A 16,617-nucleotide genomic window follows, 5' to 3' on the forward strand; every position below is an offset into this window, starting at 1 on the left:
TGTTCCATTGAAGGTATTTATTTCAGACACAGTTCCAGTACAATGTGTATAATATTGGCACAATATTCAAAACCTGTTGAGCAAATAATATCATATATTAAAAAAGAAAATCCTGAAAAGAAAATAACTTTTACGAGTATTTCTGGAGTGTTGCGCCTGTCCTTGCAAAAGGCACAGGAAGCAAATGACAGTTCCCGTTGTACATTTTTCAACACCTAACACCAGCACAGCTTCCTCTTTGTTCTGCTCGAGTGACATTCAGTGCTGCAGTTGGTGGTCTGAACCCTCCAAAGCCAGAAAACCTCAAGTAAACAATAAATTAAAGTGCCATCATGACTCTTATCAGACAGCCTGCAAATGCTGTGCTGCACATCAGAAAGGATATTAATCTACAAGATGTAGTTCAGTTTCTTACATCACAAACATGATGAATGTCTTTGCAGTAGCAAACAATATAAGCAGGCTTTAATTAACATTTTTTCCTTTCAGGGGACCCTTTGTGTAACCAAAGTATTTCCTTCCCTCAAGGCTGTTGCCACGAAATTCCAATTTGACCAGTGGTATTGTAAAAAAAAAAAAAAAAAAAAAGCAGAGCACAAAGCGAGGTAAATGTATGAGAAGCTACAGAACGATGTGCTTGATGTGAACGTGTGTAAACCTTTCACGCCCACGTACAAGTGACCATATCTGTGTTTTTATGTGGAATGAATCCGAACACCTTTACCACTACACAAGTGAATAATTAACAGAACAAATGTGGCTGACCTTTTACGAAATAATGTCCTCTTTTGTTTCCCTGCGTGTCTTTGAGGCTGTGTAATGATGTGCTAACAGAGAAGTAAACAAATGAGAAGCTTGAGCTTAACAGTGGTAACAAGCTTGAAACACAGCGACAGGTAATCGTGTTACCTCAATCACTGCGTCATATAGTTCATTCAGTGCATCAAAATCAATTTAAGTCCCTTGTGACAGTCTGAATTACATAAGAACTCCAATAAGGAAGATTTTCAGGTGAAAGTACACTTGTCGTATTGTGCTAATTCATGAAGTATGATTCCATACCACATACCACTCCTCTGATAAAGACACAATAGATTCATCCTATTTTCAAAAAACTAAATCCTATTATCTGGGTATGTACTTTACAGTTCTGCTTTGACTGTTGGGCTAAGACATTTTTTTCCTTCTTAAATCTCATAATCTTGCCAAGAACACTTCAAATCTCTTTTCCCCCCTCTGCAAAAAGGAGATGTTGACAACTTTTAGGAAGTTGTGCTGCCAAGTGCACGTAAGAGAACATAATCGCAAAATCAGCTTGCTTCAGGCTTCCTGTCAGTGTCGGCTGGCACTGTTGGGGTAGTTGGCAGAGAGAAAGACCATGCTGTGCAAAAGCAGTGACACCTCTGAGTCTGCAGAAAATTAAACAAGAGAGACATTAAAATAGAGTTTAATTTTAGACTAGAAAAGACATGTTTAAAGTTAGGATTAAAGGAACAGCTGAAAACACTTTCACATAAAAAGAGAAGGCGCATTACTCATCTGTGAATGAGACTGTAAGCAGAAGTGTCTTAAATAGTAAGGTTTAGGGAAAACGCACGTGTTTGGGAAGTACTGAGCATATGACTGGAAAAAATTAAACTTGGATTATACAGCATGAGTTGTGTGAGAGTTTGTGAACAGATGTTTTGATTTAGTTCTGCTGTTAAACGTGGCGCTCCTTTACTCCAATTAATCAGGAATTTTCTCAGTTTCTGGATTCTTTGTTCACTAGAGGCAACAAAGTCTTTACAAATTCAACAAAACAGGATGAGAACTTAATATATAAATAATATTTGGGGGGTGAAGTACTATTTTAAGTCAGCATTGGATGGGTTTGAAGACTACAGCTGCATTGTGGGTAATGCAGGCACCAGGTACTGACAAGAAAAAAAAAATGCATGGAATACATAAGACGATATCTCTGGTTCCACAGCATCGATTCAGACCCTCTTTTTTTCCCAAACCGTGAGTCTGACAACTTGGTAGAAGTACAAAGCTAAATTGGTGGAATACTCCTTTGCAATATAGAGCTAAAGCTAGCATAAAGACTGGAAATAGGGGAAAACAGCTACACAAATTGTATTTTAAACTCTTAGATTTTTGTACAGATTAAACAAACAAGACATGATGTGGTAATTAGTGAGTTTTATAACCTTTTATCCGCTTAAATATGTGCATATATGCAGGATTTAAACACAGGAAGACGTGCTAAAAATACGCAATAGAGTCCTTTCACACTACCAGCAGACCAAGGGTCTCATTTATAACCATAGTGTACGCACAAATCAAGGCCTGAAAGAGGCATACGCCACTTTCCAAGCAAAATTTGTGATTTATAAAAACAGACTTGATGGGAAAAACTTCGACCCATGCTTGCGAACATATTGGAGAGGGAAATTGGCGATGCAGATGGTGAGGTGGAAGCCTGATTGTAGAAACTGTCAAATATATTTTTGGCCTCTGACCATTTTTGGCTTTCGTTCGTACGTACATTTTTAGTATGGATCCTATGCATTATTTTATAAATGAGACCCCAAAACCTTTTACACGACTGTCCAGGAGATGAATATACCTTCCTGTTACTTTTTCTCGGTGTGTCACCTTTGACATTCAGACACACCGGAAAACAGCCTTAGTAAACAACAGGAAGTAGCATGGAGGCTAGTGAAAATGTTACAGTGGTTACTTCTTTTTTAATATCTGTTACTTATTCAGTCTCTCTTTTAAACTCAGTGCAGACTGATTTTTAGCTATGTTTGAGCGCTGCTTGGACGGAGACGTATAGTTTTTTATTTAAGTTGTTGCATCAGGTCAGAAAATGGGCAAAAATGAATGCACCTAACCAGATAAAGTATTTTCATCACTGCCTAATGGAGCATGAGCCGATTATTAACCATGACACTGCAAAGTCATTTGTCCCAGGAATGAATACCGATTATTCCCTTTCCAATTAAATTTAAAAAAAATGAAAAAACATATTCGTGGGTGTTAGTGTTTTTTTTTGTTCAGTGACAAAGGGGCCTTAGAGGTGCAGGCAGGCTGACTTTATTACCGTTAGGTAGAACCAGGCCAGCTGTTTTCCTGTTTCTTTGTGCTAAGAAAAGCAGCTGGCTGTAACTTTATATTTACAGTACGCACATGACACCGTTAACTTCTCATCTTACTCTCGACAGACAGTAAATCATTTTGAACTATTCCTTCTTTTTTGAAACAGAAATGTCAACAGGATTAGGTTGAGATTGCAAAATACCACACATCCAAATGTTAATACCTTTGAGTGAGGAGGACACCTGAAGCCACTGGGACAACCACTCACGGCACTGGTTGATGCCCAGACTGTGAGAATAGAGCCCCCTGATGTAACAAGCCTGAAAAGAGAAAAGAATGATGTAAGTGTTCATGCTGTAAATTATTTTTGGCCGGTGAGTATGAAGTATCACTGACCTGTCTGAGCTCTGACTCACTCAGCTGGTGAGGGCCCAGCCTGCTGAGGGCCCGGTCCAGCTGGAGCAGCTCCAGGGCGTGGCTGTTCAGCCGCCGGCCAACCAGGAAACCCGGAAGACGCGGCGTCAGAAAGAGCAGCGGACTGATGTTTCTCTGATTGGCCGTGAAGACAGAGGAGAGATATTCTAGTGGTGTTCAGGTTCACCAAGAATTTTGTGTTTCATGTAAAATGAATGAGTGAGTGGACAACTGACCATCTGATTCACACTCATCCTCTTTATACCCAGAGGAGGTCCAGAAAACAGATTGCGAACAGCAAGGATTTCAGACACTTTGGGGTTTGATCCACTCTGTACCTGAAAATGCACAAAAACTCAGTTTATCCCTCTTTCATGCAATAATGGATTTAGTTTTAATCTGCTGTTTTACTTATATGTGCAATCATGGAGAAATATTTGTGTTTCAGAGTTAGTATTGTTCACTTTAAATGAGGGACAAAATCTGATTACCTAACAAAGGATATTTGGCCATTTAGTCTTTAATAATTTGAGATATATTGTGTATTTTTGTGAAATATAATTTAAAATCTTTCTAGTTAACAATATTATTAAACTGCACTTGGATCAATCAGTCAGTTCAGATATGTCGACCATGTTACAGTGGTGAAAAGTAACTAAGTACACTTACTCAAAGACTTTACTCAAATTCAATTTAAAATGATTTGCTCTTTAATTGTGCATTTCTACTACACTACATTTCAAAAACAAATATTGTACAGTACTACACTGTACTACACTACAGTTTACGGACAGCTATAGCTATTAATTACTTTTCAGATAAAGATTTAACATTAAAAAATTATGATGATGATGAGTTGATAAAACATAATTCATGTCTGGTTCTGGTCCCCCCTCACATTTCAAATCTATGAGTTGTTGGCATTCACAACTAAGAAATTTCTCTTCTAAACTTTACAGGCGGTTTGAAAAGCTGTTTAAGGGCCAAAGGAAAAAATATAGAATAGAAAAGAATGGAAAGCCTTTATTTTCATTGAACAAGTACAACAAAATTAGGAGTGCTACTCCTGGTCAATTCAATTAATGCAAGTAATAAGACAAACCAAAGACAGACAACAACAACCACTCTTTCAATAAATATGAAACTACTTCTTACTTTTCTATCTACCTTTGCTCTTTCCTACCTTTCTATCCATCTAACCCTTTGCCTCCCACTCTGACCCCCAGACGGCACTATTTCACCCACTTGTAGTCTCAAGTATGTGCATCAGGAATTGGAACATCTAGTCCTAAACTGAACTGAATAAAAAGGATGGATTTTGCACTTAAAACCTGTGTACTGCTCTTAAAAATATAGTATATTGCATTTAAATGTTGAGTTAAAGGTTGCTCAGCAGATGATGGTGTGTGTGTGTTGTTGGAGTTAAATGTTCAATATAACACAAAAAAAGCAAATATTAGAAAAAGTCCAAAGAATAAAACTTTGTTAATTTTCTTTGTCCTTCCATCGATCATCTCACAACCCCTCAGATATATCATCTGGCCCTTTGGAGAGGCCAATCACATGGTTGGGAACCATTAAATTAAGTCACCTAACATCTGTATATAAAGTAGCTGAAACTGTCCCACAACAGTAAAATGCTAAAAATGACAATCTAATAATGTAACATTGATATATATATATATATATATATATCTCAGTCATTGGGGCATTTTTCTGCAGAACGAGCTCTTTAACTTTTGATACTTTAAGCACATTTTGCCAACAATATTAACGTGCTTCTAGGTATGCATGGTTTAATCACACAACAGAGTTAATAAATGAGACCCTTGGTGTCTGTCAGGTAATTAATAATATTTATTAATTTTGGTCACCTTATGAAAAGGGAATGCATTAATTTATACTTTATAATTATGCATATCATATGATATATTTTGCACCATGTCACATATTCTCATCATAACACAGTATTCCTATCACAAGACATTTCTGATGTTTTCACTTACTTTAGCACACAGGTCCTTCAGGCGACCCTGTAGCTGGCTGTCTTTGACCTTTTGGCTCGTGTTCTCGAGCCCTTTGAGCACCGGCCAGTGGTGCTGCGCCCTGTAGGAATGGTACAATCTCTGAAACTCCACCTGCTGCTTTGGAGTCCAGAAATGAGGGACTAGGAGCTGGCGGGGGAAAAAGTACCTGGCGGTGAACAGGAGGGGGTGATAGCACAGAGAAGATGGAAACATGGAGGAACGGTGAAATATGAATCAATAGGGATGAGACAGGAAGGAAGATCCAAGGCACTGTAGTAATATTAAGAGGGATATAAATGAATATTACTATCAATCATTTCAGAGTGCTTCGCTGAATAAGAATCAAAAGATGCCAGCGGAAATGATTTTTCAAAGCAACTCACATCAAGACAAAAACCAGGTAGTTGGCAAAGGGAGGGATGGATATCATCACCAGCGGAACGGCTTTGATCAAGTCTCTGCGAAACTGCAACACAAATGAAAAGTTAGTAAAACAGCTCTAACATAACACAACAGAGCTGAAATTAAACAACTAAAGGCAAAGTATTTAATGAAAACACTGCTCACTCATGAGGATACAATCCTTAGATTCCTTCCTTCTGTGAAATCTGCTGCTTAACCTCAGACATCTGATTTTCCAATCATGCGTTTTCACTAAAAACCCTTAGTACTGGAGTCTGGCCCTGAAGAGAGCAGCGATAACTTTCACTTTCAGTTCAGTTTTTAATAGTACGGTTTTAGATAAAAGGCACGGGTCATTTTGTATGTGAAGTATTCCTTTATTGTCGTACTCACTTTTGCACACTGTACGTACAGTACACTGAAAGAATTGTTGGTACATGAAGCGTAAAGTGATCCCTTCTTCATGCAATTCCATAAAAGATTAGTCAAAAGCCACAGTACTCCTTCATTACAAAAATGTATTCCTAATCCAGTAAAACATTTCTGCACATATCTTCTAAAGTTACAGTCTCACCTTTTTTGAAAAATGTGAACAAACGTGATCAATAATCTAAAGCATTTCTAGCCACCTTAACATCTCGCTGAGTCTTATATCACAATTCTTTGACTCAATATCTGGTTTTAAAATTGACAATATATTGTATTCTAAATGAGAAGACTATTTTGCCTACACCAGCTCAAACAGTATGGAGTGTCCAGCAAGGGGACATTGCAGTTTTAGAGAGCTACGATAGAAAGAATTCTAACGTTTCTGTATCTGTGTGGTATGACAACTCCACAGTTTAGCAGAGGAAGTAGGCAAACAGTGTTGTTTCATCCTCCTTAAAAATCATTTGCTACAAATTCACCCCAATGGACTTTACACACCCTGCCAATCCCCTTTTAGTAACTCTCCCCTCAGGGCCATCAATACCAAGACATCCTGTTTCCTCAACAGCATGTACTGCAGCACCATCCAATTACTAAATGGCTCCAGTTCTGCACCAGCACTTCAGAAAAGCAAAATACTAAAACTGAGATTTAAAGTACCTGATTTTGCATCAGATTTTCCTCTTGGACTGTTGACAGCCTCTCTTAAACATCTACTGATGTATGTAATGTTTCATAAGGTTTATGTATCATGCGTTTTTATCTCTGCTTGTGTGTCTGGACTGTAATGCTGTGATTGGTTGTTGTATTTTCATGAGCACACTGAAGCAAATCCTTGGAAACTAAGTTGTTTTTACAAGAAAGACAAAAAAATGTGACTAATGGTGGTGGAGGACACCCACCTGCCTGAGCTTCTCCATCTCCCTGTAGGGCAAATCCTTGACCTGCACTCCGTCAGAGAACATCTTTGTTCTTATCCTCCGCACCTCATTGGCATCTCGGAACAGTAGCTTGAATCCTGGAATGATTTAATGATAAAATGTTATGTTTATGACAACTAGAATTACTGCCTCACGCACTTGTCAAGTTTCTCTTATATTATATTGTTCATGAGAAAGAGACAGATGCAAGGTCAAATTGACTTTGACCGTTGACCACTAAAATCACTTCAAGGGAACTTCTTCAAATTCGGCACAAATGTCCCCTGAGATTCATCGATGATCTAATTAGTGTTTGGTGGTTATAGGTCATGAAGGTATTGACTTCATCCTGGAGTTCAAGTCAAACTCAATGCCAAAATAAAAGAAATTCCCTCAAGGCATTTTTGAGATATCACGTTCACAAGAATAAGACAGACAAGGTCACACTGACCGTGACCTTTCACCTATGAACACCAAACACCAATCAGTTCATTGTTGAGTCCAAGTGGACATGTGTGCCAAACTTGAAGAAATTCCCCTGAGACTGCCTTGAGATATCTTGTTCACAAGGATGGGACGGACGTACAGAAATATGGACAACCTGCAAACATAATGTTGGCCACAGCTGTTGCCAGCACAGAGGCATAATATAACTATAGATAGAAATGGACTATACTAAACTGATTGCGATGTAGCTGCCATGCATGTTGCTGGCCTGGCCATCAGCAGCAAATCAGGCTCAGTGTCTTGCTCAAGGACACATGTGACATGTACACAGAAGAGGCAGGAAGCAAACCACCAACCACCTCCTGAGCTACAGCCACCTTGTCCTATGTAATTATGAAGTGCTAGAGTATAGCAGTATAAAGTATACAGTATAAAGACCATGATAACTTATTTTGTCTATGATACTAGGAGTCTGAATCTCTATAAGATATGAGAGGTGTAACTGTCATTCTATCTGTATACAGTGAAGTATTAGACAGACAGAGAATGAATGGATGATGCAACACTCAGACCACACCTGAAATGCAAACAAAACAAGGAAGAAACATATGGCGCAATGTTACACCTATATAAGAGTTACAGAAATAGAAAGACAGAAATAAAACTCCAATGTATAAGAGTGTGAGTGTAAGCTGTTGTGAAGAGCTTTAACACCTGCAAAAAGCATCTACAGTATATAAAGTTAGTAATACAGTATTGAAGATGTCAGAGGTGAATTAACAGTTGATCTTACCTTCCACAAATGTGTGATAAAGCTGGTAAAAGCGAGGAAACCGCCTTTTGAGGAAAACTTCATATTTGGTATTTAGCCTTTGGATATATCGACCAATACCTCGCCTGACTTTGGACGATGAGTAGTGTCTGCACAGCGGTAACCTGCAGAGTAGGCATAGGTAAATTATATCCAACTAAAACATCAGGCATTAAAATGAATTACAAACCGGAAATCATCTCCACACCTCCATGGTCAGGTGTTGGGATGTATTAAAGACAAAAATCTCAGGTACTTTTATGTCAGACGTGTACCTGTGACGTTACAAACTACCATAATTAAATAATAAAGTGTAAAGCTGTCTTCACATCATGACACATCCGATTAAATGTTTCTTATCAGTTATAACGTTAAACGGTTGAGAATATTCTGGACTGCGGCGAGCAAGTTAGCAACGGCTCAAGTGAGATGCTATAAAAACAAAGCGACAAATGGCGGACGAATGAACCCAAAGATTTTAAAACATACCTAGACTGTGAGGGCAAATACGGAGAGTAAAGTCCATAAGTTATTCTGTTCGTCCTGAAACCACACAGTCGGGTCAAAGACAAACCGCTGCACAAACTGGAGCAGGACAGCGCCATGTTTGATGCGGTGGAGTTCTGCGTCAGTTACCGTAATGACGCTCATAGACAAAAGCCGTTCACTAATACCGTAATGTCTGCTGTGCGACCACCTATTTCTACTTAGAATGTCCATACAGATGTGTTTTGGTCTGAAATTCACAACTGGCGGTCTCTAAAAATTGATAATATACCATAATTTACTCACAATGATATATTATTTTATGGACAACCTGAATGCAAATATTTCAGATACTGTTAATGCCAGCAGCACAGGGTATAAAGAAGATATGGCAGCCCCTAGTGCACACTGTCATGCATGTATTGTGTTGACACAAGTGGATAACATCACTATACATATTACCCAGTAATCATCATTGCATATCTGACATTTTATAGTATATCAATAGATGTTATAGCTTGTACAGAAAAAAAACATGTTTAAGATAAATAAACCCATTTTAAGGACATACACAGCAAACAGCACCATTTCAAAATTACTAATATTCGGGGTTTTTTTATCATTTATCTTTGAAAACAGGTATACAGTATTTCCAAGGTGGCAGTCTGAATCACATGCAAGAGCCCACTTTCTCTATGGGCCCCTCCACCCCATGAGAAGGTCCAAGGTTGACCTTTAAATTGGATCAAGTATAATGATTTACCTACTGACTTAATCACTGATGATACATTTCAATTTCATTTTGGAAAACATATGGAGCAAAGTAAGTAATGGGCTACTGGCGTAATTTATATTTTTATTGTAAAAGTTGTAAAGTAACTAATAACTTAAGACATCAAATAATTGTAGTGGAGTAAAAAGTACAATATTCCCCTCTGAAGTAGTGGAGTAAATGCAGAAAGTGGCATGATATTTAAGTCCACAAGTAAAGTAAAACTACCTGAAATTTGTACTTAAGTACAGTACTTGAGTAAATGCACTTAGTTACATTCCACCTCTGCTAAATAGTAAAGCTAAGAAACTGTATAGGTTAGCCTACATAGCCTATATATCTAGGTCCTTGCTCTTTTGTGCACCTCACTTGTTTACCTAATTAGTGCCTGTTCCATGTCTGTTCTGTTGTCTTTTTGTCATTAAAAAAATCTTTTTTTATTTTCATTATAATGTCACCTTTATTCTTTTTTGTATTTGATTGTGTCGTATAAGATCATTTCCACCATTGCTACTAAACTCTAATCTTGTTTTTGTAAATCTATTCTTTGACTCGGTCTGTATATTTTCATTGTGCTAAATAAAATACATTTAAAAAAAAAAAAAAGTCTGCTGTGTACAAAATTAAATTTTACTTGTAATTAATATTGCTACTTTTACTTGAGTAAATTATTTAAGACTCTTGAATTATTGAGTTCTTTGTTACATACAAAATATACTCTCTGATTTATTTCACATCTTCAGATATTAGTAAAGTAATGACTTTCGGGTTAACTGGAATAAAGCTTCAGTTAGTTCCATCATAGATGTTGTTGTTTTGGTTTTTTTTCAAATGGACGCTTGTTTTGCGCGAACCGGAAGTCATGTGACCTCGCGATGTTTGCTTAAGTAAATTCGGGGCGGAGCCACGAAGCTATCGATTAGTCTCGCGTTAGCCGCTGGTGGAAAGAAGCCAAGAAACAAAGGATCATAAAAGGTGATTTTTTTGGGGGGTGTAAACCCCATATTTTTTTTAACAGACTGTAACTAAAACGCTTGCTGACAACTTCATAAATAATAATCGTAGTATTTTAGCTTATATAAAGAAGTTTTTTTCTCCCTGGTAAATCTCAGTTCACGTGATAAGAGTGACTTATTTCAATAGGGAACATCGTAACTTTTTGCTAGCAAACTTGGCGACGAGCCAACTTTCTGCACGCCCAGTTTAAATGCCAAAATGTTTGACGATGATATGATTAAAGCTCAGGGTTTGTTTCTAGATAAGCTGCCTTTTGCTACACGTTAACAGTCTTTAACTTTATCCTGCGTTTTAAACTCAATTATTGGTCTTAAAACTATTCAAGTGAAGTTTAAAGTTAGCAGCACCAAATGGCTGACTGCTTAACCACTAACCTTTACTGAAAACCTGTGATGTGGTGGACCCTGTTTATGAGTAAAAGTAACATAGTGCTAATTTAAATCAAAGCCAGTGGCGTTGACGCTTTCTCCACAAGGCCTATTTGGCCTGAAGATACGAATACATGGCTGCTAACTTAAGATGGCGTCATCTTCCTCTTGGCGACTAATACTTCACTCTCAGGCCAGAAAGCACAAAACACTCATACCAGTAGATCTTTATCTAATTTCTTAAACCTCCCTCTAAAGCCACCATTTATAAAAAAAAAAAAAAAAAAAAAAACCCTGTAGACGTAAGTAGCCCATACCTGCTACTAAGTAGACCCAATGATCCTGATTTTTATTTATGTATATTTTTTTTTTCATTGAATTCTAAAGCCAGGTGTGCTCAGGTGTTTTTGGTTTAATATTCAAAGCACTTTCAGGTGACAGCTATTTCAGCACACCTGTTCCAGGGAATCCTGCACACTAATGATCTGATTGGTTGCCATGGTTCTGCAGCGTTTGAATGCTGCATGTGCTTCTAGCAACCTTGTCAGTATTTGCTTCTAAATGTTGTCCTCATTGTCTTTTAGCACTTCATGTTAACTTGCATTGTCTCTGTGATCTCCCCAGTTGGTGTGACCTCAGAAAATCCCACAAAGAGATGGCAACCTCCATTAGATTTGGAACCACAAGCGGTCCATGCAGGACTGCTTCGGAGGGGAGAGCACAGCTGGCAGAGGAAACGGGTAATACTCAAAATATTCATCCACATTTTCACTGCTTTAGGTTGTCAGCTGTTTTAGTTAATATTGATGAATGAAATGTATTAATTTGTTCCTCTCTGATTTGATAGATGAAAGAAACTGTGACCCAGACAAACTTTTGCAGTGTCCTTTTGACAAGAACCACCAGATCCGGGCCTGCCGTTTCCCCTACCATCTTCTTAAGTGCAGGAAGGTGAGTCGAGTTCTTGTTCATAGCAACAAACACCAGCAGGTGTAGAAAATCATTGTAGATTGCAGGAACATGTGTATCATGTATAGTTGAACTGATTTTTGTTTTCTCTCTCTTGCTAATGTAGAATCATCCGAAACTGGCCAGCGAGCTAAGAACCTGCCCTTTTAATGCTCGCCACCTGGTCCCCAAGCACGAGCTGACATACCACACTGAAACCTGTGAGGACAGAATATCTCTGGACACTGAAGATGGTGAGATTATCACTTGACACTATCTGTGAATTTGCCCTGCAGAGTCAACATGTGGTGACAGTGTTTCTGAGTTGAATTATGCTCTGTTTACAGATGGAAGCACAAATGGATACTGTAAATTGCAGGTCCCAGTCAGTACTTGGGTAAACCCGGATATGACCGAAGACTGGGACAAAGGTATTATTGATAACCACATCTGTTTGTACACTTTTACAGTTCAAGCTGTTTGCAGTCTTTATGCTAAGCCAGAGGTCTCAATCTGATCTGTGTCAAGGCTGGTGTGGTGGCAGGTTTTTGTTGGAACCAAGCTGATTCGACTCACTCAATCAACTGAACTGACTTCACACAGTTGATTTGTTGTTTCACATGTGCTCTTGCTTGGTTGGAACAACAACCTGCAGCCACACCGGCCAATTCACAAATAGATTGGTTTACTCTCAGCACCCTAAGTGTGTTTCACAAAATGTCTTTCTTTTTAATAAACAACCAGCGCTTGCTAATTAAATATTTAATGCACACTAACTAAAGCAGTGGTTCTCAAACTGTGGGGTGGGACCCCTGGAGGAGCGTAGAGCCACTGCAGGTGGGGCATGGATGACCGGGGGAAAAATATGCAGTGAAACACAGTTGAGTGAATATGATTTATGTACGGAACATAAACAAGTTTGCTGGAATCACACTGACTTTTATTTTACTAAAAGTCAACATGCATCTTTTTTCAGTAGTTGCTTTCCCGGTTTTTAATTATTGATCGATCGATCGATAGTTGTGGGGTGGAGGGTACATGAAATTTTTTTAGGCTCCTGAAGAGAGAACCACTGATGTAAAGCTTTATGTTCACAATGTTCTTTCTTTGAATGCACTGAATTTGTCTGTAAAGGTGACAAAGCGTTTTCTCTTGCAGAGGCTGATGATGCTGCTGCTCCGTTTGTGTGGGGTGTAAACACAGCCCTGACTCAAAGGTAAGTATTCTGCTCCACCCAGTCGGCTTCAGCTCTTGGCTCTCTCGGTGCGTTTTTTCTTTACTCTTTAATTAACTCTTGTTTTATCTTGTTCTCTCAGCAGGATGGAGACGAGGCCCACCAACAACCTTGGTCCAAGTTTTAGAACCCCCAACAGCTTCCCATGGTCCATGGAAATATAAACTATAAATAATTCTTATGCATGCCAACATAGAAGTGTGATTTAGGCTCATTGTATGTGTGTTTGCATGGATGTTTTGTTTTAAATTTGTTCTTTGCCACTTGAAGTTTTTAATTTGCACAACTGTTTCTAAATTTTATTCATATTTTGGATCCAGTTGCAGCAGTCTTATTTTTAGTCATCTGATGTGGCAAGTAACCTAAATTCAGAGTATGGTCACAGTAGACCTTTGTCACAGCAGACATGTTGACGCGTTCCAGTAGGAGTGAAAGGAGTGGAATTCAGCCATCATTAATTTCATTAATGTGCTTTTCCTATTAAGACAAGTCAAAATGTCTTGCGTGGAAAATTTCCTGTTGAGTGGCATGTACACATGAGTGCCTCCAGTTTGTTTTTCTTCTGTATTGCCTTGGCTTACCTGCGGTTACAATGACAAATGGCACAGGTTGAATATTGTGTCCTCATTTTATTAAAGGTGTTCGTTTCAAATAATTTCTGTGGTTAGTTGTGAAAATGGTAAGTAATGCAATGTGCACAGCTTGAGTTTTGCAGTAATTTAGGATGGGACTAGTGTTTTCCCTTGAGCCTCATTGAAAATATTACAAAATATAAAGGATAAAGAAATCAGAAAACAAAGCAAATTAAAACAAACTGGTACAGATGCTACATATGCACACAATTAAAAAATAAAGTTTTCCAAGATACTAATTATTTAGCAGTGAAAGAAGAACTACAGTAAAGAAGTTGAAGTGAAAGAAGTTGAACTACAGTAAAGCTACCATAGTGAGGAATCTACTGTATTTTGATCAACTGAAGCTCTTAGAAAAAGTAGCTCCAACTACCTGGGGGAAAATCAAATTGATAATATTCATGTGACACAAAATACAACCAAATATTTAAAGTCAAATGCCAATTTAAAAAAGCCACTCAACTGGGTTTGTTGTGAATAGTGCCCACTTGGTGACAGGTCATAATAACCCAAAAAATAAAAATACTCCTATGTTCATCATGGGAAAGCGCAGGAATGTCAGCTTTGGTTTTGTATAAAATGTCCATCGGTTAGACACCTGACTAGAGTCTCTGATTGAGCATACTTTATTCATCCTCAGACAGAAATTAGGGCACTACATGTAGGCCAGGTCCCGCCCTCATGATGTTGTCTGCTACCTTTTGTCATTGTTTCCTGTTAGCCTTTGCCTTGGACCATCAAGAGTTTATAACGAGCAGCCCCATCTCTCCCTTTTGGGGCATATTTCTGGCAAAATATCACACATCCCCCAAAAAACAAAAAAGTGACTGACAAATTCTCATCAAAAATTATTACTTTTCATCACTTTGTGTTTACTATCACTGCTTCACTTGTACATAGAAAACTTCCCAAGTTGATAAGCTTCAATTTGAGCCCATGTTGACCTTTCCTTCTTGAAAATTACACTTGGTTTGGCCTAAATTTGTCACTGTACCTCAAATCAGAGAAGACAGTTTTTTCAGTCTACTTGCCAGCAATTGCTCTTTTACTTCATAGACAGAAAGGAATATAAGGAAATAGAACAAGAAGCATGCAAAAAGTGCATAATAATACAGTGCATATTGTATAGTTTTGCAGTTGACCAAGCTGCACCAAGCAGGATTCTTGAGTAAGCCAGGTAACTTCTAAAATAGCATGCAACAGCTTTTCTGAACCTTTGTTTACAAATGGTCATAATCAGTCTTTATGACAAACTGACACCAAATATATTTAAGTTTGGTTTTACCACTTAAGATTCAAAACTTAAGCCAAATATTTCTCACAAGTGGACCGACAATCCAGCTTCCTGGAGTAGCCCTGTGGAGGGCTGGGCGCTGGTCAAAGGGGATTCAATTACAGTAGAAAAGCAGTGGTAGAATAAATAAAGAAAACATTCATCCACTTTTATGGCAATTGGTTTTAGTATCAATAGTTAAGTACAGAAAAAAGGAATTATTAACATGAATCACAGTGCAAATAGTTGTAGTTGAACTACCAGCAAGTAACTACTAGTTTAAATACATGTAGTTCACTACTCTCCAACACTGGATATCTTAATATCTGGTTTAGTGTACATATATATTTCTTTATAATAAATTATAATAGACTGTAGTCAGTTAGTCTGCAGCACTTTATGTAGCTGTTTAAACATACTAATGTCACTTCATGACCATTGGGTGGCAGCACTCATCAACACAAGCACTTCAAACTTCCTCTGATTTTATATTTCTGCTTTTGATTCAAGTAGCTCTTATAGGTATCAAATATTTATAATAAAAGCACTCTTCATACATGAAGTAAGACATTAGGAAGGTGCAGTGGTGGAGAAAGTATGCAGATCTTTTACCTAAGTACTAATAGTACACAGTAAAATGTAGTATCAGAACTAAAAGTGCTCACTATGCAGAAAACAGTCTCCTGTGGCTGTTATACTGTTGTATATTATATAATTATTATTAATACTCATGCATTAATGTAAAAGCAGGATTTTATTGTTGTAGTCTAAATGAGGTTGAGCTTATTTTGAACTATTTTGTGTCAGACAGTGACTAATGATTATTTTCATTATGGATTAATCAGCTGATTGTTTTCTCCATTAATTAATTGATTGTTTGGTTTGTGAAAACCCCAAAAAATAGTGAGAAATGCCATCACAGTTACCCAAAGACCAAAGTGACAGCTTCAAATTTTGTTTAACCAACATTCCACGCCTCAAAATTATTAAAAAATAAATTCAAAAAATGGAAATGCAGCAAATCTTCATATTTGTGAAGCTGGAGCGGTGACGTGTTTGCATGAAAAATGACTGAAATGATTAAAACAATTGAAATTTTCTGTCAGTTCTCATTTTTTCAAATTAAACTAAATCTAGTTTAATCTATGATATCAAATTCTATAAGTTCTTCTATAAGTAACTAAAGCTGTCAGATAACTGTAATGAGGTAATAATATTTCCCTCTGAAATGTACCTCAGCATATGTAGAACGTGTCGTACAAGTACCTCAAATTTGTGCTTAAGTACACTACTTGAGTAAATGTGATAAGTTACATTCCAGCAGTGGGAAGTTGACATTAGTGTCTCCAG

At 37.7% G+C, this 16,617-nt stretch overlaps 2 protein-coding genes across 5 annotated transcripts; one reads left to right on the top strand and one right to left on the bottom strand.

The window, feature by feature from the left end:
• Positions 1 to 2: 2 nt before the first annotated feature.
• On the bottom strand, positions 3 to 9,158 carry letmd1 (LETM1 domain containing 1). Its single transcript, XM_049580886.1, has 9 exons — positions 9,027 to 9,158; positions 8,520 to 8,662; positions 7,262 to 7,377; positions 5,912 to 5,994; positions 5,508 to 5,694; positions 3,738 to 3,839; positions 3,484 to 3,636; positions 3,311 to 3,407; positions 3 to 1,409 (listed from the first exon to the last, which is right to left on the bottom strand). The coding sequence occupies exons 1-9, from the start codon at positions 9,140 to 9,142 to the stop codon at positions 1,333 to 1,335; spliced, it is 1,074 nt and encodes a 357-aa protein (XP_049436843.1). The 5' UTR covers positions 9,143 to 9,158; the 3' UTR covers positions 3 to 1,332.
• A 1,537-nt stretch (positions 9,159 to 10,695) lies between these two features.
• zgc:56699 (uncharacterized protein LOC405758 homolog) lies at positions 10,696 to 14,001 on the top strand. Of its 4 annotated transcripts, none has more exons than XM_049580920.1 (7): positions 10,696 to 10,770; positions 11,805 to 11,920; positions 12,028 to 12,131; positions 12,256 to 12,382; positions 12,476 to 12,559; positions 13,287 to 13,344; positions 13,445 to 14,001. In XM_049580920.1, exons 2-7 carry the CDS (start codon positions 11,836 to 11,838, stop codon positions 13,524 to 13,526), a joined length of 540 nt encoding a protein of 179 aa, XP_049436877.1. In that variant the 5' UTR covers positions 10,696 to 10,770; positions 11,805 to 11,835; the 3' UTR covers positions 13,527 to 14,001. The 4 variants fall into 4 exon arrangements, with proteins under 4 accessions (XP_049436877.1, XP_049436878.1, XP_049436875.1 ...); XM_049580921.1 differs by lacking the exon at positions 10,696 to 10,770 and adding an exon at positions 11,023 to 11,041; XM_049580918.1 differs by lacking the exon at positions 10,696 to 10,770 and adding an exon at positions 11,657 to 11,723.
• Positions 14,002 to 16,617: the final 2,616 nt, after the last annotated feature.

The sequence above is a fragment of the Epinephelus fuscoguttatus genome, linkage group LG7 (genome assembly GCF_011397635.1).
Source record: "Epinephelus fuscoguttatus linkage group LG7, E.fuscoguttatus.final_Chr_v1".
NCBI lineage: Eukaryota > Metazoa > Chordata > Actinopteri > Perciformes > Serranidae > Epinephelus > Epinephelus fuscoguttatus.

Coding starts and splice junctions, on each gene's coding strand:
- zgc:56699 (XM_049580918.1), top strand. CDS start 11,698: ATGCTGCATGTGCTTCTAGCAACCTT. Junction 11,921..12,027: donor ACAGCTGGCAGAGGAAACGG/GTAATACTCAAA, acceptor CTGATTTGATAG/ATGAAAGAAACTGTGACCCA. Junction 12,560..13,286: donor GACCGAAGACTGGGACAAAG/GTATTATTGATA, acceptor TTTCTCTTGCAG/AGGCTGATGATGCTGCTGCT.
- letmd1 (XM_049580886.1), bottom strand. CDS start 9,142: ATGGCGCTGTCCTGCTCCAGTTTGTGCAGCGGTTTGTCTTTGACCCGA. Junction 8,663..9,026: donor TATTTGCCCTCACAGTCTAG/GTATGTTTTAAA, acceptor CCTACTCTGCAG/GTTACCGCTGTGCAGACACT. Junction 3,637..3,737: donor GGATGAGTGTGAATCAGATG/GTCAGTTGTCCA, acceptor ACGGCCAATCAG/AGAAACATCAGTCCGCTGCT.